Below are 27,844 nucleotides of genomic sequence, written 5' to 3' on the forward strand. Positions count from 1 at the left end.
TTGTAGATGGAGGTAGAGGAAGATGTTAATGGAACAGAAGATGTTACAGCCAGTACCACCTCCTCTGCTTCATCCTCAGCCCCACCCCCTCTTCTGAAACAGCCACAGGCCCCAGGGCTTAAGGTTCCTCAAATTACACAGCAGCCAAGGTACCTAGAGTTTTCCTACTTCATCTCTCACTACTAATAGCTTTGGTTCAATTTTTGTTTGGCCTCTTTTGATGCTTTTGGTTTTGCTTTCATTTATTTTCTCTTTTATATCAGCCCACAGCCAATGGAAAGTTGATGCTGGCCTTCATTTATGGCCTACTAGGTAGGATAATTATACATCGGTCATGTCAGCATTCAAATCTTCAGTGACATCAAGCATCAACTTTTGAATTATTTCATAAACTAATCTCTATATACTTGGTTCATTTTGTTTACCCTGACAAAAGCTTCCTAATTAAGCTTGTACTAATTCTTTTCTGCAGTCATATATGATTTGAGTTTTTACTATCGGTTTGAGCATCTCTTTCATCTCATTCCTGTCTATTAACTCTTCATGTGTTACATTCAGATTTGTTTTGACAGACATTTTTAAAAAATACTGAAACCACGTTTTACACATTGTCGACACTAGTGATGGAACAATTGATGATAGATAGTGATGATGGGGATGGTCAACAGATTTCTAAGTCTCGGAGTCCTTTGAGTTTTATAGGAGTAACACACACACCCCGCCCCCTACTGAGCAAAATTTTAGACATTTAAAAAAAATTATTTGAGTTATCTTATGTCAAGTCAGTTGTCAGATCTAAGGTATGAATTCTGATGGATATTTTTCACATATTATGATATATGTTCTTATACAGAATCTGATGAAAGACAAAAGAATATATTGTTCTTCATATGATTTTGTTGGTTGTATTTCATTTGAAGAAAAAAATCAACATTCTGATTATAGTCGATTATGAATTATATTTGATTATTACTGATAATCGATTATGATTTTTTGGACCAATTGCCCATCACTAGTTAACACAATTACAATACTGTATCATTTGAAAGACCTCTATATACCCGAAGACATTCAATTTGAGTATTCATTCTAAATGACATTGTATCTGTATTGTCCACATGATGTGATCACATTGTTGTATTGTTCTGTGATTTTGATTATAAAACCCAGGTTGGCTATATATTCTCTGTTACATTGACAGATTGAATCCACCCCAGAGAACGATTTTACAACAACCACCACCTCTGATTCGGCCCTCCAGTACCATTTCCATCGCAAAATCTGTCACTTCTTCTTCCTAATACTTGAATGGCAATCAACTGAATTGACATAGCCATATGCAGTGTTTTAGTGGATTTCCATCTGAAGTCACCAGTTCGAAATGAAAAACATTAATACTACAGATCTAGGATTCATCAGATTCATGCCGCTATTTATGTACTATACATTCTGGAGTGTGTGATGGTACTAAATTGACTGTATCACTTTTTGTAGAGTGTGTGATGATACTAAATTGACTGTATCACTTTTTGTGGAGTGTGGGTGACATAAATCTTAGAATTTATTGGTGTTTCAGTATGCCCCCCCCCCCCCCCCTCTTTTTTTTTCTTGGTAGTTTGTAGGTATATTTATGTATATTTCATCACAAAACATTCACTGTGGCATCAGAGTTTGAAAATTGAGATGTAAAACTTGATTATTAAACTTTGCAGTCATTTAATTTATTTTCCCCTACATACATATGCTTCATATTTCTTTGTGTTTTATTTGCAGTTTGTCCGTTAAAAAATACAGTATATATAGGTATCATTATATATATGTGTGTCATGTTTAGATGTTTTGAGTATGTATCTGTTCTGTATCTCGTTTGAATATTAAGGGTAATGGTAGATTGAGCAATATTCCATTACATATGTTAAAGATGTTAAGAATATGTGTAAACTATAATTCTGGACTAGAAGTGTGAATTGTATTTGTTTTGTTTTTGGAATACACAAGTTTTTTGGGTTTTTTTTTTTTGCAGCTTCACAGTATGAATTATTAGGCTTTAAAGTGAAATGAATGAATGTATTACAAGAGTGAAGTCACCAGCAGTGCTATTAAATCTATCTTATGATAGTACTGTAAATGACTGAAATACTGGAAACTTGACAGCATTTTAATGAATATAAAGCATTAAACACGTCACAATGGCATTTATGTAAATTTATACTTTCATCACATATCGTTAAACCATTATCATTTTGCTGAGATTGCTGTGAATTTGAATGCTCATTGCTCACATATTGTTGACACTCTTCTGGGAACTAGGAAAATAAAATGTCTGCAGATTTGCCCTTTTGATTTTGTGTTGATGGAAAATGCACAGGGTAACTAACAGCTGAAAAGTTGTATCTGAAAGAAAGCAAATGGGTTTATTATACTTTCATGTAAATTAGATAAATTTGATTGGTTTAGAAACATTTCTTAAAAAGAACTGTTGCCCCACTGTGTGCAAAAACCAAGTGCATAGCAGCTGTTGACAATGCATGATGACGGGTGACAGTATAAAAAAAATTATCTGCGTAGAATGTTTACATGTACAGTTCACCGCTGTTAAATGCATTCTTAAAACATTCAGCATAACAAAAACGTGTTCTGTAGGTTATTATCCTTCACAGTAGTAATCCACAATTTCATTGGTCAAGGGCTGGTCACATGAAGGGAGAAAAATCATGATGTCTCCCTCACATGTGGGATGACAACTGTAGAAGATAAATTTTAATGGCACAGGCAAGATAGTTTTATCGCAAATTAATTAAAAATATGTGGGATCGTTAATAAATTTTAATAGTGACTTCGGTGTCAACATTAACAGTCAAAGTAACAAATGATAAGAAAAAAATATTTCCATTCTAATGCATTTTTGCATTTCACATTCTTGTTTTGAAGTACGTTAGGAAATGTTCATGCTTGACGTTATGCTTTTGCGTCATTCTACTGTGACGTCACAATCGAAAGTCTTCGTTCGTTTAACTTTCTCAAACCTCAGTGTTTTTCTTTCTTTAACATGTACATCTAATAAATTTATTACATTCGAGTGTAAAACAAACTATTGCATGGCATATGGGTGCCCTCGGGTGATAACCCTACTAAGATCTGATAATATGTGATGTCTCCCTGTTAAACAATCCATAATGTATATCATCACCCCACGAAAAACCATTGTTCCTCGGTCAACAATGGTTTTTTGCGGAGTGACAATTTCACATGTTGCCCTACAAAACGTGCATTATTTTTATAATACAAACCATTCTTGGAGTTGGAAGATGTGCATTTATGAAAATTGAATTTATTGCCTTCATTTCTGTCCATTGACAATCAAATCACCTGTTCCCAAATATTTATCATCTATTTGAAAAACTTGCGTTTTTGCAGAGCAACCACATTCGGGGGGAATAAATGTCTTTTTTTTTCAGGGTAAAGCTCAAACTATAGATCTTTTGTGTGTGAATTTATTGATTAAGATACTACTGTTTTACCTGGTTAAGGAGTCCATGAAAAACAGGATAGTCCTGACAAACATTTTTTCCGACCACCAAAGGGCCTTTCGTTCTTTGAATGTACACTGTAGATGAGAAAATGATAGGAATCCCGTTAAGATGTGCACAAAAAGTATATGGGTCCAGAATATGTTTGGTCATAAAGAAATCTAACCTGTCTCGGGAAATAAGATATTTGTGACCTTGTGATTGACCTCGACACCAAAACAGTTTCCGGTGAAATGGAGAGTTAAGTGAAGCAAGTCCTCTACCTACAAATTTACATACAAACATTTGAATAAAAGAAGGCATTTGTCAAGAGATTGGAAGTTTTATACATTTAACGAAACTAACCTTAGTTGTCACATTAATGTAGGACATTTTTTCCTTGTTTTCTAGAGACAGTCCAAATATCACTTTCACAAACTTTTCCTCCAGGGTTTGAAATGCAATTATTATGGACGGATGCCTATTTAAAGCACAGTCCCCATCACTTAGTAAAGTCATAGATTCCTGTCGTTTGATGTCCGGCTTCACTCTTGCAGACAAGCGGAATCCAGAGTTTAACTCCATTTGATAGAACTGCCACAGCACAATGCTGGTATCATTACTAAACACTGCGTTTCCTCTTCCATCATATTGTAAAGTGTTGTGTGCGGACTGTTTTTCTGATGAAGGAGTACCAGAATTTTCAGTGTCTGACAGAAAATCCAGGTGTAGAACTTCATCACATCCTTAAAGAGTAAAAAAAAGATGGTAATTTCTTCAAATGAGGGTGGGAATTTTCAACAGAGATAATTTGTTGCGAAAATCGAATAGGATCTCTTACTTGGGCCATTGGCGATGCTCTTGTCTGCTATACATTTGCAGGATTCCACAGAGAAGATTTCTCTATCAGAACAGCGCTGGGGTACCCAGGAGTCGTGGAAACTCGTCAAGTACCAATTGTTTCCTTGCTGGGAAGGTTTATGTGGACAATCTGTGGATCATGAAATATACTCAATGGCAGTTTTAATTTTCATTAAATTTCTGAATACTTGTAATACATTTTGAGTTTAGATACCCAATCGGAACATCACTCGGCCTATTCTGGAGAATTCTCCGGAATAGGCCGAGTGATGCTCTGATTGTTTAGATACCTTTACACAGAGTGTATAAATTGCATCTTTGTTGATCAATTTTTGTTCCCACGCAATCTGCCCCGCCATTGCGTGGTAAGGGTTGATCGCACTGGCGCTTTCGAGATGAAATTCCTTCACCACATGACTGGGAACAACTACTCCACTCTGACCATGAAGACCAACCCCCATCCTCTGAAAAAAAGAGATTCAATTTACTGTTAACTTGTAATTCTTAAGAGCAAAAACAATAAAGAGCTTTTGTGATGCTAGGATATGAACAATAATTGGAATTACATCTCTTGCAAATTTTATCCAACTTAAATTGGGGGTGACATTAAAAAATAAGTAGAAGTACATGAGTTGGACCAATCGGGGGGGGGGGGGGGGGGGGGGGGGGGGGGGGGGATTTGGACCAAGTCCATCCTTATAAGTCTGCATTTAAAGATTACCAGGACAGTTTTTTGTTTCTGTCTGCAGGCAGGTGCTGTTCCTTACTGAAGAACCAGAGCAGGCCTTGCCTCCGTTGGCAGGTGGAGGGTTCAAACATTTGCGGCTACTTTGACGTGTCTTTGTGTGGCAATCACAGGAACTCCATCCTCCCCATTCAGTCCAGGCACCATCAACTACAAAATCATTGATCATTTGAAAGGATGGCTTAACTCTTTAACATCTCCAAACACTGAGCCAGTTTTAACTACAATACTATAACATAGTGCCACAAATGAGTCAACTTTCATGTTTTACGCTTTACGGGGGCTGTCCAAAAAGTTTGTGGACACTTACTACTTTTCTCTTTGTAATGTGGTAGTTTGGGTTTTACTTTTACTTTTAATTCTGAATTTCGATCCTGATGTAAATTATTCACCCGTTGTATTTGACCACGCCCACTTTATCTTTTAGCCAATAACATTTAATGACAGTTTCTATTGTCTAATTTGCTATATAAAGCCATGCAGCTTACTATTCGGGGAAGCGAGACAGCTGGCCTTGCTAGCTACACTTCTCCTTCCATTCTTCCTATATTGGAATTATGTTTTGTTCGTCTACTTTGTCCCTTTTTACTTACTAAATTATTATATTACCTTTGGGTTGGGAGATTTCTTGATTTTATAGGCTAAGTTCTTGGATTTAGGAGTTTGTCTTTGTCACATTCATACTGGTAATAAATTCGTAAAGTGTTATTCCTCTTATTTTCATTTCTATTTGAATTTATTTTCAAGTTTAAAATCATAGTGTAGTTGGGTCGTTTCGAAGTCGCCACTATCAAAATCAGATAAAACAAACACAACACGAAGTACAGACTATACGAATGCCAGACCTGCTACAGTAGTAAGAACTGGCAATTGTGTGATACAATGTTTTGACTAAGAGACCACAATGATGTAAATATATAAAATTCAGAGCCGTACACAATAGTTTAAACTTTGCGTTATTGTCTCCCCTCTTCCAGGGGGAGACCTTTTTGTCCGTCTGTCTCACAAAATCTTGTGAACGCTTCTCCTCCTGTGTGGCTTATTGGATAGACTTCAAACAATGCTTCATTGCCATTGGTATTGTAGATGTACATATTGTCGGGACGTGAGGATCCAATGTTATAATGGATCTAAGAGCGGTGGAAGATGTGAAATAGCTTGTGAACACTTCTCCTCCTATATTGCTTATTGGATAGACTTGAAACTTTGTCCAATGCTTCATTGCCATTTGTAGATATGTATATTGTTGGGATAGGAGAATCCAATTGTTTTCCTAAAAACTATAGTGGATCTAAGAGGGGTGGAAGATGTAAAATAGTTTGTGAACACTTCTCCTATATAGCTTATTGGAGAGACTTGAGACTTTGTACAATACTTCACTTCCATTTGTAGATGTTGATATTATCAGGACAGGAGGATCCAATTGATATCCTTAAAGTTACAGTGGATCAAAGAGGGGTGAAGGTTGTAAAATAGCTTGTGAACACTTCTCCTATATGGCTTATAGGATATAACCTTCCAATTTTCTACAATATTTCATGATGTTCACATTATTCTGACTAGGGATCTAATGGTTTTTCTACAATTTACAGAGGAACAAAAGAGCTTTTTTCATCTTGTAAGAGGGTATGTTCACTTTACTACTGGTACTTCAGCATAACAGTCATTATTTTTGTGACCTATACAACGACATTGGTCACATCAGTGTTGAATCTTTTCTCCATCTTTTTCCTCAATGCACAAAGTACCGTTCACAATGCCTATGTTCCTCTCATGCTTTCTCCTCCATACCATGCAGTACATTAAGGGGAGATATTTAGAGCAATATTTGGGGAGACATTTGTTTTTAACAAAAACAAATTATATATAGCATAAATGCTTTGTATATACAAGCTGCACAGCCTAACCCTGATGTCGAACCAGGTTAATGTTTCTGTAACATTGCAAATATAAGTATCCATTAGTTTTCGATGTAGTTTTAGCAGTCAGCCGGGTTCGATCTGGTGGTGGCCAGTAAGCTCAGTTGGTCAAGCACCTGACTAGAGATTTTGGGGGCCCAGGTTCGAATCCCGGTCTGGTCTGTTGCATTTTCTCCCTTCCTGTTACATAGTCACCTCCCTATTGTACACAGATCTTGCGTTTCCTTAGCCATAAGTAAAGTTCACTAGAATACCATTTACTGTCCTTGGTAAGGATATTGAAGACTGAAGACTTGTTAACATTACAAGACTTGACTGGTGTCTTTCATAATATTAGATTGTATATTGACCCTAGATATATAAATTTATGAAAATAATTTAGAAAGTGATTGTTTTCAATGAATTATATAGTAAAACAAGACATGTTCATGAAACACTGATGCCTCTGTACGGCTGCAAAGTAATCATGATACCCAAGGAACGATCTTATGTCACAAGTAATGCACAAGTAAAATATGAAAACCCCATCATTACCATTCAAAAATTGTGGCCTACGGTTCAAGTTTGTCAAAAGTAGATCGATCAAATTCCCAGGTTAAGGTCATTGGGGTTTAAAATTTTGGTACTAAAAGAAAGATGGATGCACATGTGAAACATGAAGTCCTCTCGCCAACCATTTAAAAGTTATGGCCAAGGTTAAAGTTTTTCAAAAGAAGGTCAAACTCCAACGTCATCAGGTCAAAATTTTGGTACCAAAAGAAAGATCTGGTCAAAAGGAAGACACGTGTGAAATATGAAAGCTTTAGCCCCAGTAAAAAAAAAAAAACCTGAAACAAATCACTGTAAGAAATTACCAACAAATCAGTGATTTGAAGATGATTTGTAAGTGATGCAAATTCCCAAGCAAATGAGCTTAACAAATCACTCTTAAGAAATTGTATGCAAATCACTGGCATATATTTCTTACTCAACAAATCACTTCCAAATCATTCCTAATAAATTGCAAACAAGTCACTCTCTGTACACCAAATCATAAGCAAATCATTCCTTTCAAATTGTGAACAAATCTTTGTAACAAATCTCTATCAAATTATTTTTCTTTGAATTTGAGAGATATATGCCATCTATCACTTATCATTCAAGGGTTATGGCCTGGGTTTAAGTTTTTCAAAAGTAGGTCAAACTCCAAGGTCATGAAGTAAAGGAATTTGTTACTTAAAGAGAGGTCTTGTCAAAAGGAATATGCATGTGATATATGAAAGCCCTATCACCATCCATTCAAAAGTTATGGGCAAGGTTAAAGTTTTTGCAGACAGACAGATGGACAGACCAAAACAATGTAATTCCCCCAAATCTCCAATCACAGGGGCATCAAAATAGAATTTGACTCATTTATGGCACTATGCTATAGTAGATTAAGATATCACATGCACCAGAATCCCCACTTGTTATATTGCGAGAGTGAACTTGCAGACTTACCGGGTGAAGGGCACTCTGCTTTAGAGCAGGACTGGAACTCTGTCTCCACTTCCTTGTTCCCACACTGACCTTGACACCAGCGTGTTCTCACTTGCCTGCCCGACCCACAGGAGGTGGAACAATCACTCCACAAGGACCAACTCCCAAATCCCCATTCCTCTGAAATTACAGTGTACAGTTTGAATATTGCACCATTTAAATGAATATGCTATGATTTCTGTTGTAAATTACCATTGGTAGATTATACACAATTTTCAAAAATTCTGTATTTCTTTAAATCATATAATTTCACCTTGACAACCATGAGTATTGCAGATTTCTGTCTGAGTTGGCATTCCATCACAAAGCTGGCCACCCAGTGAAGGCTGGGGTGAGTTACAGGAACGTGTGCGTTTGTGATAGCCGCCATTACATGAGGCTGTGCATGTACTCCAGGCCATCCAAGCAGACCAGCTGCCATCAACTGGATCTAGAATATACAGAGAACTCAAAAGGTTAATCAACTGGATCTAGAATTTACAGAGAACTCAAGGGGTTAACATCAAAATGGACGAATAGCATTTTTTGATGTCCCTCTGAGAATTTTTCACTCTTATTAAAATGTCATCAGTATTTAAGTTTTGTTCTCTGATGTCAGTACGTGTATTCTTATTTGACCACTACGTCCACATAATTTCAGTGCTAATTAGGAAATCAGTTATACGAGTCACTAGAGTGCCGATAAATGGCTTAGTCAACTTCTTTTTAAAATACCCCTCTACAATAAGTATAATATGTAAATCTACGATGCTACCGTACCTGACGTGGTGTAAATAGTTTTGATCAACAATGTTACCAGCATTGATAAATACACGATTTCAAAAATGTTTACTTGCCTACACAAATCCTCAGTAGGGCTCTACTAACTAGTGCATGTAGCATGGCAATGTCGCTGATGGTCACGACAAAATCAGAAGCCATCTGCTTCAACTCTTGTTCCAGTTCATTCCCACCAAAACCAATTGCTAATAGGTCCACGTTCATGATGCGGGCTTGCCACACTTCAGCAAATGTGCTAGATGAGTCGTCAATTTTTGACCCGGTGACCAGCAATGCGCGCCTGGTGGCACCTGGTCGGGAGTAGTACTGATACATTCGATTCATCTCCTCTAGGCCTGTATGTAAATTTGCTCCCTCAAAATTAGGGCGCAAGAAAGAGATCACATGTTGCGCAAATTCTCTGTCAACAGTGAAAGTCATTACATCATCTACTGCAGAACTGTAGAGCACCACTGCAACCCGGAAGAACTCAGTGCCGAGAGTGATGCCATCCAACAGACTCGTCAGAAACATCTGAATTGCCGGGTGCCATGTTTGTTTCCCTCCAGAACTGAACAAAGTGGCATTGGAAGATTCCACGACAATTACAAGGTCAATGTATTTAGAACAGCTCTGGGCTGGAAAAAAGTTTTTAAAAAAGAAAAGATTTTTCAGTTCTACCATAAGATAACAAATACAGTATTTACAACATATGTCAATGTTTTGTAAATATTGACTGAATTTTTGTATATTGAATTTCAAAGATTGAAGACAAGCATGGAAGGTAACACAAGAAAATTAAATGGATTTCTGAATTGTTTTGCATTTAATTGGTATCTATCTTAAGTAACATACAAAATTGTATAACATCTGCAAATAAACAACAATTAAAAGTACTAACTAGAAATCTTCTAAAAGTGAGAAATGCAAAAGAAGTAAAGAATTATAGCTAGTATATATCTAAATGGTGAAGTCAAGGTAAGGAGAAATTTTGATGCCTCCAAATTGAACTGCGGCAGTTGAAAGGCAACTCTGAATTAATTACGAAGGTTATCCCCATGATTTGATGTAAGAGGCAATCCAAAGAGCAGTTGAGATACTGAGGACTTTACTTGACAAAAAATATAAGGAGATAAACTTTTCCAAGTTTAACATGAAATATGTCTATAAGGATGGATTCATCACATTTCCCCCCCCCTCTCCCCCCCCCCCCCCTAAAAACCCCAACCAAACTCTAGGTTAAAAGGTTATAATATATAGTTTAGCTAGGGCCACAACAGACATTAAATGGTATATCTAACTGGTTTATCAACCCATACTTTATTCTACTTCGCAGCAAGAACACTATATGAGAACGTGTCTGTCTTTTCAATAAAGTGTAGCCAAGAAACATGGGCAAATTCAATCAGATAATTATACAAAGACCAAATTTCCTCTGGTTTTTTTTAAAGTATGCACATTGGTCATTATTACTTCAAGTCCCTAAACTTTTCAACAGAATAACACTAGAGTAATGAGTTATACATAATGATCTAAAGTAAAGGTATCAGAAATTAAAGAAAAAGAAAATGATTTTCTCAATTATTTTCCTTCAAAAGGATATATGGGCCGGGGTAGCTAGGTCATCTAGAATGGTCTCCTGGATATGATTTTCTCAAGTTTTCTATGATCTGTTACGTTTTGCATTGGACTAGTCATGGTAGGTAAGAGTGCTTGCTTCATAATGGGATTAAGGTCGCAGCTTCGATTCTTGATCAAGCCTTGCATCAAACTTCAGGTGTCTAACGTACATGAATAATGAATGTTCCTTTGCCAAGTGCCCAGAATTTAAAGTGAAAGTCACATGTCTTTTAGATGTGAACTTAAAAAGCAGAATTAAGTCCCATAATGCACTGGTACTATTAAACATTTGCTGCTAAGGCCTTGAATGTCACATGCAAGTCAAAATCTGCTTCATTTCACCTAACGTTGGTGAAATCTCTACGCCAGTCAACAAATTCTGAAATTGGGCTTAAATCAGTTATCACTAATATCAATTACTCATGTATAGAAAGGATTCTACTGTACTCTATCACTAGTATTATGTTCATCATTAATAATTTATTTTTCTTGGTGTACATTTCTTTTACAATTCAGGTGAATTATAATTAGATTTGAATTCAATGCATGAGTATTGAAAAAAAATATTGACATATTTTTTCACAAAATTTATTAGATATATAAGTATCAAGAGTGAAAATGGGGAATTAACGATAATTTTTTTTTGTATAATTATGTAAACCACAAAATTTGAAAAAAAGCACTGACTTAAAGTAATGAAAAAGTAATCCATTCCGTACACTGGACCAAGTCAATGTATTACCAACACGCCAGGAAAGGACACTTGACTTGTTCATAACATCACATCCAAGCCTAGTAGAAAAAGTATTTACATGTCCACCAATTGGATTGAGTGACCACGACATACTAGCTATCAGAACATCCCTCAAACCAACAAAGTCTGTAAAGACCAACCGAACAGTATACGACTACAAAAAGGCAAATTGGGATGAAGTAAAAACGAACATGTCTGATCTGTGTAATACATTCATGGCAGAAGACAGGACCAACTCATCAGTGGAACTACTTTAGGGATGCTGTATTTAAGGTAATGGACACATGGATTCCGAAAAAAAACTGTAAAGAAAAAGGCCGATGTACCGTGGATGATGAAAGAAATAAGGCGAATGATACACAAGAAAAAGCGGATGTACAAACAAGCTTTGAAATATGGAGAGAATAGCCATCAGTCTACAACATTTAAAGAATACAGGAAATTAGTACGTAACAAGATCCATTCATCCTACCATAATTATCTAAATATGTTATTGGACCCAGAAGAAGACACAACATCAAAAAACTTCTGGAAATACATCAAAACCCGTAAGCAAGATTCTATGGGGATCGGAACACTGAAAGGAAATGGAAAAATTGCAGAAACACCTTTAGAAAAAGCAAACATATTAAACGAGCAGTTTACATCAGTCTTACGAAAGAGGACACAAACAACATTCCCGAGAAAGACCATCACCATATACACCAATCAAAAACATTAACATCTCCAACACAGGAGTCAAAAAGAGTATCCAGCGCCTGAATGAGAAGAAAGCAAGCGGACCAGATAAGATACTCATCACTTTCCTGAAACAAACAGCTGATATCATAACACCAGTATTATCCTTTATATTCCAACAATCACTACATAAAGGAGAGATACCAACAGATTGGAAGAACGCCAACATTGTACCTATTTACAAGAAGGGCGATAGAACCACACCAGAAAACTATAGGCCAGTATCACTAACAGCTGTCATATCAAAAATGCTTGAACATATGATTGTATCCCAGATCATGGACCACCTTGATAGCCAAAACATCCTACATGAAAACCAACATGGATTTCGGGCCAAACGGTCTTGCGAATCGCAACTGTTAAAGACAACAGATGACATCGCCAAACACCTAGACCAGGGAAAACAAGTAGACACGGGAATATTGGACTTCTCTAAAGCATTCGACAAAGTTCCACACATTCGATTGTCGAAGAAGCTCCAATATTACGGGATACAAGGAATAACTCAGAGATGGATCAACAACTTCCTAATAGACCATAAACAGCAGGTAGTAGTCGACAACGCAACATCTAGCACAACACCAGTAACATCCGGAGTTCCCCAGGGAACGGTGCTTGGTCCGACGCTGTTTCTAATCTTCATCAACGACATAGCTGATAACATAACCTCATCCATCAGACTATTTGCAGATGACTGTGTCATGTACCGACCCGTACTTAGCCAACAAGATCATGAATACCTGCAGAACGACCTAAATACTTTAGTAGACTGGAGCAATACATGGAAAATGGAGTTCAACGTTAAAAAGTGTGCCATCATGCAGTTCGGAACAAAAACAACTAAGAGAACCTTCAATTATACCATGAAGGGGGAGCCACTTGAAATAGTTAACCACCATCCCTATCTCGGCATTGAGCTCAGTGACAACCTGAAGTATAACATACATATCGATAACATTTGTAAGAAAGCTTTCAGTGTATTGGGATTCCTGAAGCGCAATTTCCGGCATTGTCCATCAAAGGTTAAGGAAAGAGCATACCATAGTTTAGTAAGACCAAAACTGGAATACGCAACACCAAAATGGAACCCAATCCAAAATAACAAAAAGAAACAGATAGAACAAGTCCAACATAATGCGGCAAGATTTGTAAAGAACAAGCCATACAATCCAGAAAAGCCGGAGAGCGTAACATCATTGATACAAGAAATGAAGTGGAACACCCTAGAACAGAGACGTATATGGACCGATGCAACACTCATGTATAAAGCAGTAAACCAACTGATAGCTATTCCAACGATATACTTAATACCATCATTAGCAACAGTACGAGGAACGAGGAAGAGTCACTGCGTGAAGTTTGTGCCACCCCACTGCCGAATCAATATTTACAAACATTCATTCTTTCCGCAAACAATACAATACTGGAACACTCTACCACAATCAGTTGTGATTTCACCATCGTTGGAAGTGTTCAAATCATCCATCCAAACCCTCCAGCCATGGCCCCGGCATTCACCATGCTAGACAGTTACAGTGACCTGTACAGTGTATATATATATATATATATGTATATATATATATACACACACAAACTTGTGGTTATTTTTGTTGTTCATTAACTATTTAATTGTTTTCTATTTTGGACACTGCCATTCCTTTATATGCATGAGCCTAGATTCCTCATTAGTAAATGTCCATTTGGATTTTAATGAGTAAACACATTGAACTTGATTGAACATGGCTGTGTGAATTTCAGATAAAAATTATGTTCAAGGAGAGTTTAATGAAAATGATGTAATGATAGTCAGTTGTCACTGCGATCTCCAGGGAGATAACTCTTCCATGCCTTTAAATCCTTACTTTGAAGCCCAGCATGATTTTTAACTTATTTTGATTCAGGGTCCCTTATACTATACATACTTTAATTCAATCAATATGGGAAAAATTCATGACAAATAAATTCTTTTCATGCTACTGCCTTGCCTGGCATCCTTAAGATTTAGTCAAAATTGATGTTACATGTAGATTGACAAGATTAATCTAAATACTATCAATCAATCAACCCCAATCACAGCTAGGCATCTTATATCTAGACCATGTAACAGTCCCCCCTCCCTCCTTTCACCCATCTATGGTCTTCTACCCAACAGAATTAATGTTGGTGATTTATAATCTTGAATACAATACATGTATATGTATAATTCTGTGGTCATTTTACTCTGTTATGAAGTATTTTTAAGAAGTCAACAGGTACCTTAATATATGGGCATTTCTATAGTAGGGTGTATATTAATCTGCTGGGGAAAATGTGGAAAGGGGGGGGGGGGTGTACGTGGTCCAGAAGTAAGGTGCTTGCTCTAAAGGCTCTTGACCTACCTTGTGACAATACAATGCAAAGAAGCACACACGAGAACCATCTCATCTGAAAAAGTAGTGCGGTTTAAATTACTCAACAGATAACACTCTGATATAATTACTAGTATGATATCATCCCAAGAAATGTTTTAAAATTTGTTTGAAACTTACAACTGAATGATTGTCCACTATGAAAACTAAAAATCTTTAAATCATAAATTTTAATGAAAAAATGTTACTCCTCATGAAAATTCAAGACACAGGAACAAATTGTTTCACTTGCATGTTCGTACAATATGAATTAGAACCAAACTGATTAAACAAAGTTTACATTTTCCCCCCTGATTAAAATATTTTCAAGAAATTGTCAGCAATGTTTTCTTACCTCTATTTGTGTGTTGTACTGCCATGAAAAGTGGAGTCATTATGAATCGAGTTACAGATGTCTGGAGGGGACCAGTCAACACTCCCTGTGTGATCAGATACTGTACAGGACTGGGGGGAATCAGATAACTGATATCAGCTGTGTAGAAAGGGCTGTGGACTAGGTACAGGAATACCTGGCTGTCCACTAGGTACAGAAATACCTGTAATTACCATACAGAGGTGTGGAAGTGGAATAGTGTATAGAAACCTAATGATTTCATCAGGCATCTGTTTTCTGTGATATGTAAACTACCGTCTCATGAATGGTATTTCAAAGCATTAAGGGGGAAGTCATTCATGCAGAAATTGTCATCATATATGACACATGAAAACAAAATACCGTATAAATGATATTTTTAGTGAGACACAAATTTAGCGATTTTTCCATAAATCATGGGTTTATATATTTAGTGAGAGCTATTTCTGACAACTTTAAAATTCCAAGAAAGATAGTCATTACCTCCAATATGGAATAAATATTAGCGATATTAAATTTTGGCGATCTTGACACTGTCGCTAATAATGACGATGTTAAATCCTCCCTAAAAATTCTATTTATAATTATATGGTATGACTTTGTTCTCACATAGATACTATTTCGTTAATGAAACAGATTTAAAATCTCCATTGGTTCACTTTGTTACAATTAACACCATAGGGGATAAACTCTTGATCTTTTAATGTGTATTTCTGGTATGTACAATCTAAGCAGAACAGCGATTTAACTATCCATCACACAAAATGAATAAAAGAGCAAATTTATTACTTCAACATTTTATTTTTGTTTCATTGTTGCATAAATATAGCATAACTACATGGCTCTTACAACAACAGCACCTCAGGAACATTTATAAAAAATATGAATAAAAAAAAGAATACAACATGGTTTCTCAACCAATTACATTGTGTCATTGTACAAAACACTTGTTTATAATATAACGTCACATTTCTCGAAATCCCACCTACAATCTTTTAGGATACATGTACCTTGGATTAAATTGTTATCACTCTTACGTTTCTCCACTTCACCCTCTGGCCATACACTGTCACAGTGATAACTTCATATATTCCAAACGTAAAACATGTACTGTCAACAGAACTAACACTCATATACAGAGGTGGAATTGAGAATTATCACAGCTTTTCATTGAGAAATATATCTCATAATCTGAATGTCATGGCAACATTTCTGGCATACTTTTAAAATTATTGAACACAGCATTCATTTTTAATTGCCCAAATTAATAATATTAATATTGCTCAAGTCAATAATACATTGTACTACACTGTCATATCTTCAGCCATAGAACTTGTAATGAAAACGGGTTAAAATCACCTGGATATATGTTACGATATAAACCCCATCCCTGCTGGATGCACACAGATCTGAGAATGAAAATCAGCGCCTAGATTAGCTTGTGACTAGATTTCTTTGGTTTTTACTGGCTGATGCCTGGTTTAATCCAGTGCTTCACGAGATTCGGGGACAGAGCCACACGTGAAGGCGACATGTCCGTATGGTCTCTCCACTTATCCGTCCACTACACATACACTGATATTGCACACGGTGACTGTCTGTGGTGGTCAATTTTAAGGTGTGATACAGTCCTCCTGAGATCGAACATGTCACGAACATCACCACATACTTCTGAAAAATGAAAGTTTTGACATATAAAACACATTCTTAAGTATATCTATAGATATACAGATAATGTGGGTGTATCATAATAAAGTCATGCCTTTAGATCCTCCTCCGGAGGGAATGGATTGAGCGTGGTGGTCGATGTGGTGTCGATTGGTGAACTGACAGTGTCGTCCTTCATAAAACAAGCGCTCAGGTTACCTACCCCTTGAGGACCCTGTAAATATCAGTATCACACACCAAATCAATTTTCAAAATCCATTTTACATGTCATTTCCAATACTTTGCATGTATCATATACATGAAATTAAGCAGAATAGTGTTCATGCTGTAGGAGTTACTCCCCTTTATTGAATTTCATGCCTCTCTTTTTATCTATTATGTCTCAACTAAAGGACTTTCACAGGTTTTATATACCATAAATTTAAGAGATTTGTCCACTGTCATTTCTGCTTCATAAAACAAATGGCACTGGCTCAGTGCAATATGGTTCAATTTTTAAATTTTGCAAGCCTTTTTTTTGTTTCTGGTGAATTATAAAGAATCACAGATAAAATTAGATAGAAATGATATTAGACAATGAAACCAAAATATGTTACACTCTATTTTTAATTTTTGTACCTCAAAACACTATTTCAAGGAATTTTACAACATGTCCCTAGCATTTCTTTGCATATACATTTGAAGGGAAATTAAATAGCGCCTACATAGTCAAAGTCCTTAGAAAAAATAATTAATGAAATGGCCATCACTTTAATGCTTGCAACAAGTTTCACCAGTATGCTTTAATGGCAAAAATATATATTAAAGTCTAAAAAATAAATTGACCTGAGGTCCCTCCATTTTGCTGATATTCAGAAGTTGTTCCTGTACTGCGGCATTCTGGGAAGCAATGACGGAAGTGAGGTTGAGGTAACTGGAGCTTATCTGATCCTGGACCTGACCTAACATTGCATTTGCATTCAGTAAGTTGGTATTCAGTGACGATATGTTTTCCTTTGTCTGTTGTTGAAAATGGATCAGCTGCAAGAGAAAAAGCCACCTTGATAATCATGATAATAAGAAGTTACGTATTACTAGCACGTCTTTACAAAATGTAATTCGCTGTTCATACACTTAGTACAGTACAGTACAAAACCAATGCCAATGATTATCACCACTATTCAAAATTATCATTCATTTTATTCTGTTCATTGATTTCACCCTTTCCACAAAATCACTTAATTTCTATTCTGCTCATTAAATGTGATACTGAGTTGCTAAACTGTGAGAAGTATAGTACGAGGAATTACACAGGCGAAAACAAATGGCATCTGACAATCATCAGAATTTGTAGGTAGAATAAATTTCCTTGTCAAAGGTGTTCATCTTTTAAACAATTTGAAAATAATGAAAAGTTATTAATCCTTATGCTTGTCTTCCGTTGAAAACTTCAAATTTTAAAGTAATGGCTGGATACAAGTGTGGAATCACTTTGAATGTTGGCAGGATAATGCGGGATATACATGCACAGGGGGGAGGGGTGTAATATATAGAGGTGTATTTGGTATAGATGTTTATATATACATGTATCTAGCATGCTGAGAAAACCATTTTACCTTGATATAACGCCAAAGACCAGACTGAAAGCAATCCCCGAAAGTGGATGGGAGACTTGTTGACTAATTTCTTTTCATTTTTGTTAATTTCAGAATGTGACAAAAGTCTACTAAAACCATTAGAGGTCTTAATCTTAATGGGGAATTTAAACAGAAAACAATGGAGGGTGAAAGTTCTAGTATGCCCTTGAACATATTCAGATATACACTTATAATGTGTTATAAACACAGATAAGCCTACACAGACTTAGCTTTACATAATTACCTTATCATCTAGGTCATTGATGTATTTAAAAGACTTATTCCCAGCAACAATAGATTCTAGAAGCATCATCTGTACAAAAATAAATGTTATCATTTGAAGATTAAAGCAAAGAAAAATTCAACAAAGATCATATACTACTAGTTTATGTTGTTTTTTTCTCTTTGTTGGTGTTGATAGATGTAAATTTCCTATTTGCTAAGTACATCAAGTATTCCACTTCGAACATGCTTAAATAGTACTTAATTGTCATGCCTGCCCATGTGATACTGACTGCACCACACCAGATAAAATGCACTTCAATCCTTAATATTTAGATACTGAGAAGTTGGGTTTTTCAATGACATAATTCTACAGACATCAAAAGTACAATATGTATCATTAATAGTGATCAGTTATCTGTTCCGATTAACATTCTACTAGAACGGTAAATCCTACTATTCCCATTTTGGACTTTGTCAATCTGCACATGTATGAAATTTGACCACGAACAAATTGATTAGAAATAACATTGTAAAAGCAATGATTACGTCGAGTGAATCAATGATCTGGCTCAACCTATTGCTTACGACCAGTATTCTTTTTAATCCATTTTAATATTGGTAAAATTTTGAAAAATTATTGAAATTTGAATCGGAAAGACAATTGAAATATCGTTGAAAGTACCAAGAACACTTGGCATGGCAAAAGAAATTTGAAGTTCCTTGAGGCTTATTGACAAATTCAATAAAAGGAATAACACTTCAAGAAAGAATTTCTAAGTTTTTGAAATAGGACGACTTTTACATGTAGATCATATTTTAAGGATGCAAATAAAAATTATGGGAAAATTGGGGAAAATTGCAGAATTGAATTCTCCAGGGCAGTAAAAGCACATAAGGTACATGTAGTAAATAAGATTTGAACATCGCACCTTGGTTTTCAGGTTGGTGTGATTGGACTTGAGACTCTGTAACTCTCTCTGTAAGGATGCTACCTTATTAGGACCTGTAAACAGATGTTACTGAACTTAGTGCTTTATACTTAATCATCAATCAACGTGACAAACGACTATATAAAACATATACTTGAACTATGGAGAAAATATACGATGAATCAAAATTGACCCAGTGACCCACTTTTGTATCTGCCTCATCCCACAGCGAATGATACTTATTCATGCATCATTTCTTTTGAATATAAAGTATCCCGACAGTTTAAATACATTGTAGTTGTTTTGAGATAGTAGTAGAGGAAGTTTGAACCAATTATCACTGAGAAAAATTACATCATACACTAATTATTTACTGCTCTTAATGACATTTTAAAGTGTATTTAAGGGCAAAGGATACCCACAAAATTTTATTAAAGAATTTTGTAAAACTAAATGTTTTTGAGAGTGGATCTACATATGCCATTGTATGACTTGCTTTCCAATCTCTGATGTTATTGTATTGTGTAATTACATATTGTCATAAATGCGTTGAATGAATAGTGTTTAATCTAAATGTTTTAATAATGCTAAAACCCATATTTACCATAAAATTTTCCTATAAATCACCTTCATTATTATTTACATATCTTGACTTCGTCTTTTTACTGGTGCATTTCATGTATTGGTGACCAATTTACATTGTTGTTTGATTAAATAATAGAAAATCCCCATGTAAGCACAGGAGAAATCCTACTTCATTCGGTGTGTCCAAAATCTTGGGAATCTTGGGTATCCTATGACCTTAAATGAGTCTCATTGATGTAAATGCTGTACACATATCACATTATTATGTATGGCATATTCTTCAGGGTTTCTGACATTCATGAAACACTTCATATCCAGACGTGTTTGCCTTGGTAATAAAAAATTCTATTTGACCTTTGACCTCTAAGTCTGACCATAACCTAATAAAAGACCTAATCACATGAAAATAAGGAATTGCTATGTAGAATAGTTTTTGTAACATATATCATGCTATGGTTAAATTTATGGACAGACAAAGACTCAAATTGACAGACAAAAATCAAGACCCGTCAGCTCCAAAATTCAGAGCATAAAAACACTGCAAGATATCACTGAACAAATTCTGAATTCATGGATACAATAGGTAAAATTCAGAGAATCATATTGTTCTGTAATTGTACAGATTACATTTAGTTGCTTATTTGATCCAGTAAAATGTATGGAGAGGATCACACATCAATTCATTTATACATTTCTTGACTGATGACTAATACAAATTGGTGACTCTTAGGTTAACAAAAGGCTTACTGCATCTAAAAAAGCTTAGACCCCACGATGAGGCCTCAAAGTGAGCCAAAGGCCATGATTGAACAACTTTACTTGAGAGTGTTGACACCTTTGATGAATTGCACGATGTTGTATGCGAGAAGAAGATATTTAAAGGATTCCTATGTCTAATTTCTCTTTGATAAGTTACAGCTCCTCCACTTACCCTCACCGAATGCTATCACAACGTACACAATGATGACGAGCGAGGCTGTAGAGATGAGTGTGAGGAGGAGAAGAGCCAGCTTCAGCAGTCGGAGCTGTGACATCACAGTCAGGTCCTGCTTGGCCTTCACTGTGCTGTTCACCTTGTTGTAGATGGTGGGCGATGTGTTGATCATGGCATCATACAGGGGGTTAAACCGCTTCCTAACGAAATAGATACCGTAATAATAATTTTAGCGAGGATTCAATTTTAGCATTATTAGCGAGAGTAATGAGATTGCTAAAATTGAATATCGCTAACAATTTGTTCCATAACGGAGGTAATAGTTATCTTTCCTGGAATTATAAGTCGCTAAAATGAGCTCTTGCTAAATATCATACAGTACTCATTTTTATGGGAAAATTGCTAAAAAATTCGACTTATACAGTAATTAAATCAAACCTCTCCTCTTCGGACTGAGCAGCGCCATCTACCTCCTCATGCTCCGAGTGAATTCCTGATGTAACTGTAGTGCCGTTTGAGGAGTGGATGTCCACACAGTCGGGAGACATACCATTGGGCTGCAGTCTGAAGAAAAAACCGACTCTGAGATTTACGCAACATTAATGTGTTTTATGATACACCACATTATATGGGCATTTATAGAACAATACAGTACTAGAACACTTAAATGCCTAACAGAATTATTCTCAGAATACAGAAATGTGACCTCAATGTCATACAGAAGGTCAAGGCAAAAGAATTGGGCGTAAGGAACTTGCAAAAAAGGTATCTGTGTTTACTGTTTCATGACTGTATACTCATTACTGTTGTTATAAACATGCAAAATTCAGAAATACAAGATCCATGATATACAGAAGGTTGATGTATTTTTTTTTTTTTGGCAATTTTTTGTAAGTCATGCTTTCACCATTATGTATCTACATGATTGTATGTAGTTTTACAAAGGCATCCTGCATGTGTTAGTTAGAAATGAGCCAAATACATGATCCACAAATGTGAGTTCAAGGTCATTAAAGGTCAAAATACAAATTTAAAAATAGGCACAGATGACATGGTCTTAAATGAAAAATTCAGAAATATTTGGCTATCTTCACACTTCTGAATATTGAAAAATCCAATATAACAAAAAATGGCCAAATACTAGGTATGAAGTTTGATAAATAAATATTAGAATACAAGCTAAACATAATCCAGAAATGCAAGTTTAATGTCAGGATCAACATTTTTCTGTCAAGTTGTCAGATTCTTACCAAGATTTATTCTTATTTCTGTGTATAAAGTTTGATGATGATATCTTCAATAGATCATTCACAAATTAGCTATAAGCAAAATGGGACAGATTTATAGATAGAGGACAAGTGAAAATGACCAATGCTATATACCCCACCTTTAAATAGCAGGGAATACAAAATTACACACACACAGACAGAGAGAGAGAGAGAGAGAGAGAGAGTTGTTCATTGACCTAAGAATACACAAACAATTGAGGAATAAATATTTTTGATTGTATTACAAAGACCATTGTAACACATTTTCTTTATTGTTTTCATATACCTTATATACCAGTAAACTCGACATGTATTCCTTATATTTATATTTTGTAATTTGTTTCCTTTTCAACATAAAGTATAGATTTTTAGTTTAAGTTGAAAGGTCACCTATGCATCACAGTATATAGCAGTATATTACACAAAATTCTATGTCGTTATAACGATCTAGTTTGCCAATACAACCTATCATTGGGTCAAATGCTGTCTGACGTGTTTCATACCGATTGTTAGGCCGTTCTTGGCACACTGATTTTGACTATGAATAACTCTGTTTACTTGATCAAGATATAGGGTTCACGGCGGGTGTAACCGGTCGACAGGGGATGCTCACTCCTCCTAGGCACCTGATCCCACCTCTGGTATATCCAGGGGTCTCTATATTTGGTATTGCTTGTACGAGTTATGATATTGATCACCGTTCATTATCTTCACCTTTCATTACGCATTATAAACAATGAAACACCAAAGATTGATTACCGATGAAACATGGTTAATTATTAATCTTTGTACTAGCAAATATTCTACGTCTTATCCCAGGCAATAACGGGTTTAGGCATACAACATCAATGATGTTTATCCCCAAACAAGAGATTTTATTTTATACTTCTTATTCAGAAAATTTTCAGCTTATCTGATATATGGTAAACAGGATAAGTGTGTTGTGTAATTAGCCAGCTTTTAACACCCTTTTTCCTGGAACCATTATCTGAGGATTAAAACTAGCTGTACCACAGTCCCATGTCAACATACCCACCATAAATACTGATAGGACTAAGTAATGTCTGAGTGATGTCATCCTCTTTGTGTTAATATTCACCTCTGACTGATTTATCATAAGGTGGTCAAATATTCACAAGCAGTATTTACCAGTAGCAATTTGATGAGAAAACTGGAAACTCTGGAGTCCTGATATTTTATTGTTTCCCATTCGCTAGGGGAAATCTGTATAGATTTCTAGTACCAGCAACTTTTTATTGTTTTACCATATGTCAGATGCTGAGCCACAACTGAGAGGTTATTCACTCAGTGTAGCTGTCTAAAGTGACTTTGGGAGTGAGAAAAAGATGTTGTTTTCTATCCTTTTTAGTATTTATCTTTTATTGATTTCCACATGAAATGTCAAATGATAAAATTCATATAAATTCTGAATGTGTTTTGATTGTGTGAAAATTTATTGATTTCATTTATTTTTGAAAGCCAACCACAGAAAAAATAAATTCATGTCGCAATACCATGTACAAACATGCAGATAAAACTACCATAGAACATTAATCTCTCAAACTCTGCCTGCTGTTTCAAAACAAATTTTACTGTTGCCAAATAATCTTGTATATCAACTTTCTCCAAAGCACAAAACGTAATTCTTTGTTATCTGCAAAATCAACACATTTTCTCCAGCAAATATAATAGTTATAGATAGAGCTGTTTTACCATAGAACATGCATGGATGGAAATAAAAAAAAGATCAAATATATTGAAAAATTTCCCACTAATTTATCCCAGACAAACTCACAGGATACTACACCATGCTGATATTGGATTGGCATCAAATTATTCACCTGGAGCAAAGTGGGATATGCACTGTACAACCATTGGGCACTGCCATAATCATATCTGTTATAGAAAAAACTACTCACTGAGGATGTGGGAGTTCCTCGTACTGATGTGGATAGTCAGCATAGTCATAGGTCTTTGTTGCACTGACTGGACGATACTGGCCAGAGGACTGCATAGGGAACTCTGGGCTCACCTGGTCAACGTCCAGTGATCCTGAAACAAGAGGTGACCGAATCAAACAAAATAACAACAAAGGAATCCTGTAATATCGGACAAACTTAATATTGTAATGTCATAGGAATCCTGTAATATCGGACAAACTTAATATTGTAATGTCATAGGAATCCTGTAATATCGGACAAACTTAATATTGTAATGTCAGGAATCCTGTAATATCAGACAAACTTAATATTGTAATGTCATAGGAATCCTGTAATATCGGACAAACTTGATATTGTAATGTCAGGAATCCTGTAATATCGGACATACTTAATATTGTAATGTCATAGGAATCCTGTAATTCAGACAAACTTAATATTGTAATGTCAGGAATCCTGTAATATCGGACATACTTAATATTGTAATGTCAGGAATCCTGTAATATCGGATAAACTTAATATTGGAATGTCATAGGAATCCTGTAATATCGGACAAACTTAATATTGGAATGTCATAGGAATCCTGTAATATAGGACAGACTTAATATTGGAATGTCATAGGAATCCTGTAATATGGGACAAATTTAATATTGTAATGTCATAGGAATCCTGTAATATGGGACAAATTTAATATTGTAATGTCAGGAATCCTGTAATATCGGATAAACTTAATATTGGAATGTCATAGGAATCCTGTAATATCGGACAAACTTAATATTGGAATGTCATAGGAATCCTGTAATATAGGACAAACTTAATATTGTAATGTCATAGGAATCCTGTAATATCGGACATACTTAATATTGTAATGTCATAGGAATCCTGTAATATAGGACAAACTTAATATTGTAATGTCATAGGAATCCTGTAATATCAGACAAACTTAATATTGTAATGTCATAGGAATCCTGTAATATAGGACAAACTTAATATTGTAATGTCAGGAATCCTGTAATATCAGACAAACTTAATATTGTAATGTCATAGGAATCCTGTAATATCGGACATACTTAATATTGTAATGTCATAGGAATCCTGTAATATAGGACAAACTTAATATTGTAATGTCATAGGAATCCTGTAATATCAGACAAACTTAATATTGTAATGTCATAGGAATCCTGTATCATAGGAATCCTGTAATATAGGACAAACTTAATATTGTAATGTCATAGGAATCCTGTAATATAGGACAAACTTAATATTGTAATGTCATAGGAATCCTGTAATATGGGACAAATTTAATATTGTAATAACAAAAAGATCCTGTATTATGGGTTAAACTTGATATTGTAATATTTTTACATAGGGATTCTGCAACTTAATTAGGACAAATTTTACACAGTAATTACAATGCGATTTTACAATATGGGGTGAATATAAACATTGTACTGACATAAAGCAAGTTGATTTTAATGACATACCATAAAGATCCTTAAATGGGATGATATACACATGTCATGCATCCCACAATGGGACATGTTCTAAAATATTTCAAATCATTTCAATGATAATACATGATCATTAAAGGATTCTTGCAATATTAACAAAATAGAATATATTTCCCAAAATCATTTTATATTCAATTTAATTTTACTCCTCATGTAACCCCCCAGTCTCTATTTCCAATTGTGCATGCACACACACATAGGAAATTCTTCGTTAGGCCTACAACCTGTAACAAATCATACCAGGATGTCTGCAATTCACCAGAGGCATGTGTGTTACATTTGATAAAAGAAAATTGGTGACCCAGTTTTATAAACATTGGACAAAATTTTCAGAATGGAGTTTTTGAGAGCAACATATTGCTTATCTTTCTGATTGCGAGACACTGTACAGTATTATCATAAACTGATGAGACGCTTTCCAAACGAAATCAAAATAATCACAAAATTCCTTCCGACAATTTTACAATATTTTCTGTGACAGACAACAAACAACACAAATACATACCACATTTAGAGTATGGCACCGAGTTCTTACAAGTAAATCTATAATCATTGTAGTACTCCATCCTCACACAATGCTAGCTAGCACATGCTGCACTGGACTCTCTGATGCATACGGAAACCCACACACTGCAGCAAATTAACAAGACTTGATTGACAGTGGGTGCTTACTGAGCGAGGGGTCACTGTTGAAGTATGCAGTCATATACTCCTGAAGTAGCGACTAAATCTCTACTGAAAGCCTGTGTGTTATTATTGACATCATATCTAGGTCACTGCTCAATTAACCTGTCTTTTTTGGTTCACCTGTTGTTTTAACCCCACCCCCATGGACAATTCAATTGACCCCCCAGAGGTCACAGAAAATAGAGGGGGATATAACAATGAAGTCTGTGGGGAGTAATTGATTAAACCCTCCTACACAATCCTGAGTGATATATGCCAAATGATGATGACATAACACAAACTAATTGAACTATAAAATTGCCAGGGAATTCATGATTACATACAACTATATTATCTCATCTCAAAAGAAAATGAATGAACACTTACAGTTATCAGAAAGAGAAATCAGTGAATCCCGAGATTTAACAACTGACAAACCAATGACACAGGCAGTCACTTAATCTGACCCTTCACTATAAACATAACCAGCAAACATTTACCCGAGCTTGTACCCAGTAAAGGTATCTCCACGGACGTGCGATTCATTGTCACCTCCTCTTCATCGGGAAGAATCTCCAAGTAGTTGTGACCACTCTCAGCCATTCATGTTTACAAAATACTAATACAAAATACCAACAAAGATATCTGATTATTGATTCCCAGTATGCAAAGGGCTACATCACAAGTCTCACTTTGACTGTGATTCTGTAGAGATTTGGGTAATGTCCAGCACAGCAGAAGTACAGAGTGCTTAACAATATACACACTACAGCTGGTTTTTCTATACAGAACAAATCAGAACAATACAGTTTGAGGAAGGTTCACAATACAGACCTCAGTCAGGTTATTGGGTGATTTTTTTTTTGTTATCAGGCTCCACGTTTTCTAACCTGTTGACAGGGTACACACCTTGGACATTTAACTGGGTACAAATCTGTACACTGCTACTCCTACTGCCAGTAAATCTTTATGTGGTGAAGGATAATAAGTGAAATCGGGCATTTAAAAAAAAAACAGAGGACGCTTCAATGACTCCTTGAACAATATCAACATACTGTCTGATTATAATTAAAGAACAAGTAGTAATGTCATATGGTTTGTCAAATATACTTTTGAATTAAACGTACGTCACTTTTATTCCAGGAAAAAAAATTAAACAGATTGTACTTGTTTCCTTTCTATCAATCAAATTTTCATGGTCACAATCCCCAAACCACTAATGTATGTTCTTTTTTTTTTTTTTTTTTTTTTTTTTTTTACATAAAAAGTAAAATTAATGTTCTCATTGATAGAATTTTCTTAATATCTTTCAGTGACAAAAT

General features: G+C 35.4%; 2 protein-coding genes across 3 annotated transcripts in view; one reads left to right on the forward strand and one right to left on the reverse strand.

The window, feature by feature from the left end:
* Positions 1-2,333, forward strand: part of LOC125649027 (REST corepressor 1-like) — a 15,410-nt gene extending 13,077 nt beyond the window's left edge. Inside the window, exons 13-15 of one of the 2 annotated variants that reach the window (XM_048876239.2) lie at positions 7-149; positions 264-312; positions 1,202-1,342. In XM_048876239.2, coding sequence (XP_048732196.1) covers positions 7-149; positions 264-285 — 165 coding nt within the window. In that variant the 3' untranslated portion in view covers positions 286-312; positions 1,202-1,342. Of the gene's footprint in view, positions 1-6; positions 150-263; positions 313-1,201 lie in introns of both variants that reach the window. The other variant, XM_048876238.2, reaches the window with a different exon arrangement.
* LOC125649041 (uncharacterized) lies at positions 1,571-27,374 on the reverse strand. The gene is made up of 19 exons (XM_048876256.2): positions 27,023-27,374; positions 24,328-24,460; positions 21,579-21,704; positions 21,138-21,340; positions 19,622-19,695; positions 18,712-18,780; positions 17,677-17,850; positions 16,946-17,065; positions 14,802-14,847; positions 9,389-9,949; positions 8,806-8,982; positions 8,514-8,672; positions 5,092-5,265; positions 4,661-4,834; positions 4,351-4,500; positions 3,876-4,255; positions 3,697-3,793; positions 3,522-3,607; positions 1,571-2,394 (listed from the first exon to the last, which is right to left on the reverse strand). Exons 1-19 carry the CDS (start codon positions 27,123-27,125, stop codon positions 2,374-2,376), a joined length of 3,027 nt encoding a protein of 1,008 aa, XP_048732213.2. The 5' UTR covers positions 27,126-27,374; the 3' UTR covers positions 1,571-2,373.
* Between the last annotated feature and the right edge of the window lie 470 nt (positions 27,375-27,844).

The sequence above is a fragment of the Ostrea edulis genome, chromosome 5 (genome assembly GCF_947568905.1).
Source record: "Ostrea edulis chromosome 5, xbOstEdul1.1, whole genome shotgun sequence".
Taxonomy (NCBI): domain Eukaryota; kingdom Metazoa; phylum Mollusca; class Bivalvia; order Ostreida; family Ostreidae; genus Ostrea; species Ostrea edulis.

Coding starts and splice junctions, on each gene's coding strand:
- LOC125649041 (XM_048876256.2), bottom strand. CDS start 27,125: ATGGCTGAGAGTGGTCACAACTACTTGGAGATTCTTCCCGATGAAGAG. Junction 14,848..16,945: donor CTCCGGAGGAGGATCTAAAG/GCATGACTTTAT, acceptor CTACTTTTTCAG/ATGAGATGGTTCTCGTGTGT. Junction 8,983..9,388: donor CCTACTGAGGATTTGTGTAG/GCAAGTAAACAT, acceptor TGTATATTCTAG/ATCCAGTTGATGGCAGCTGG.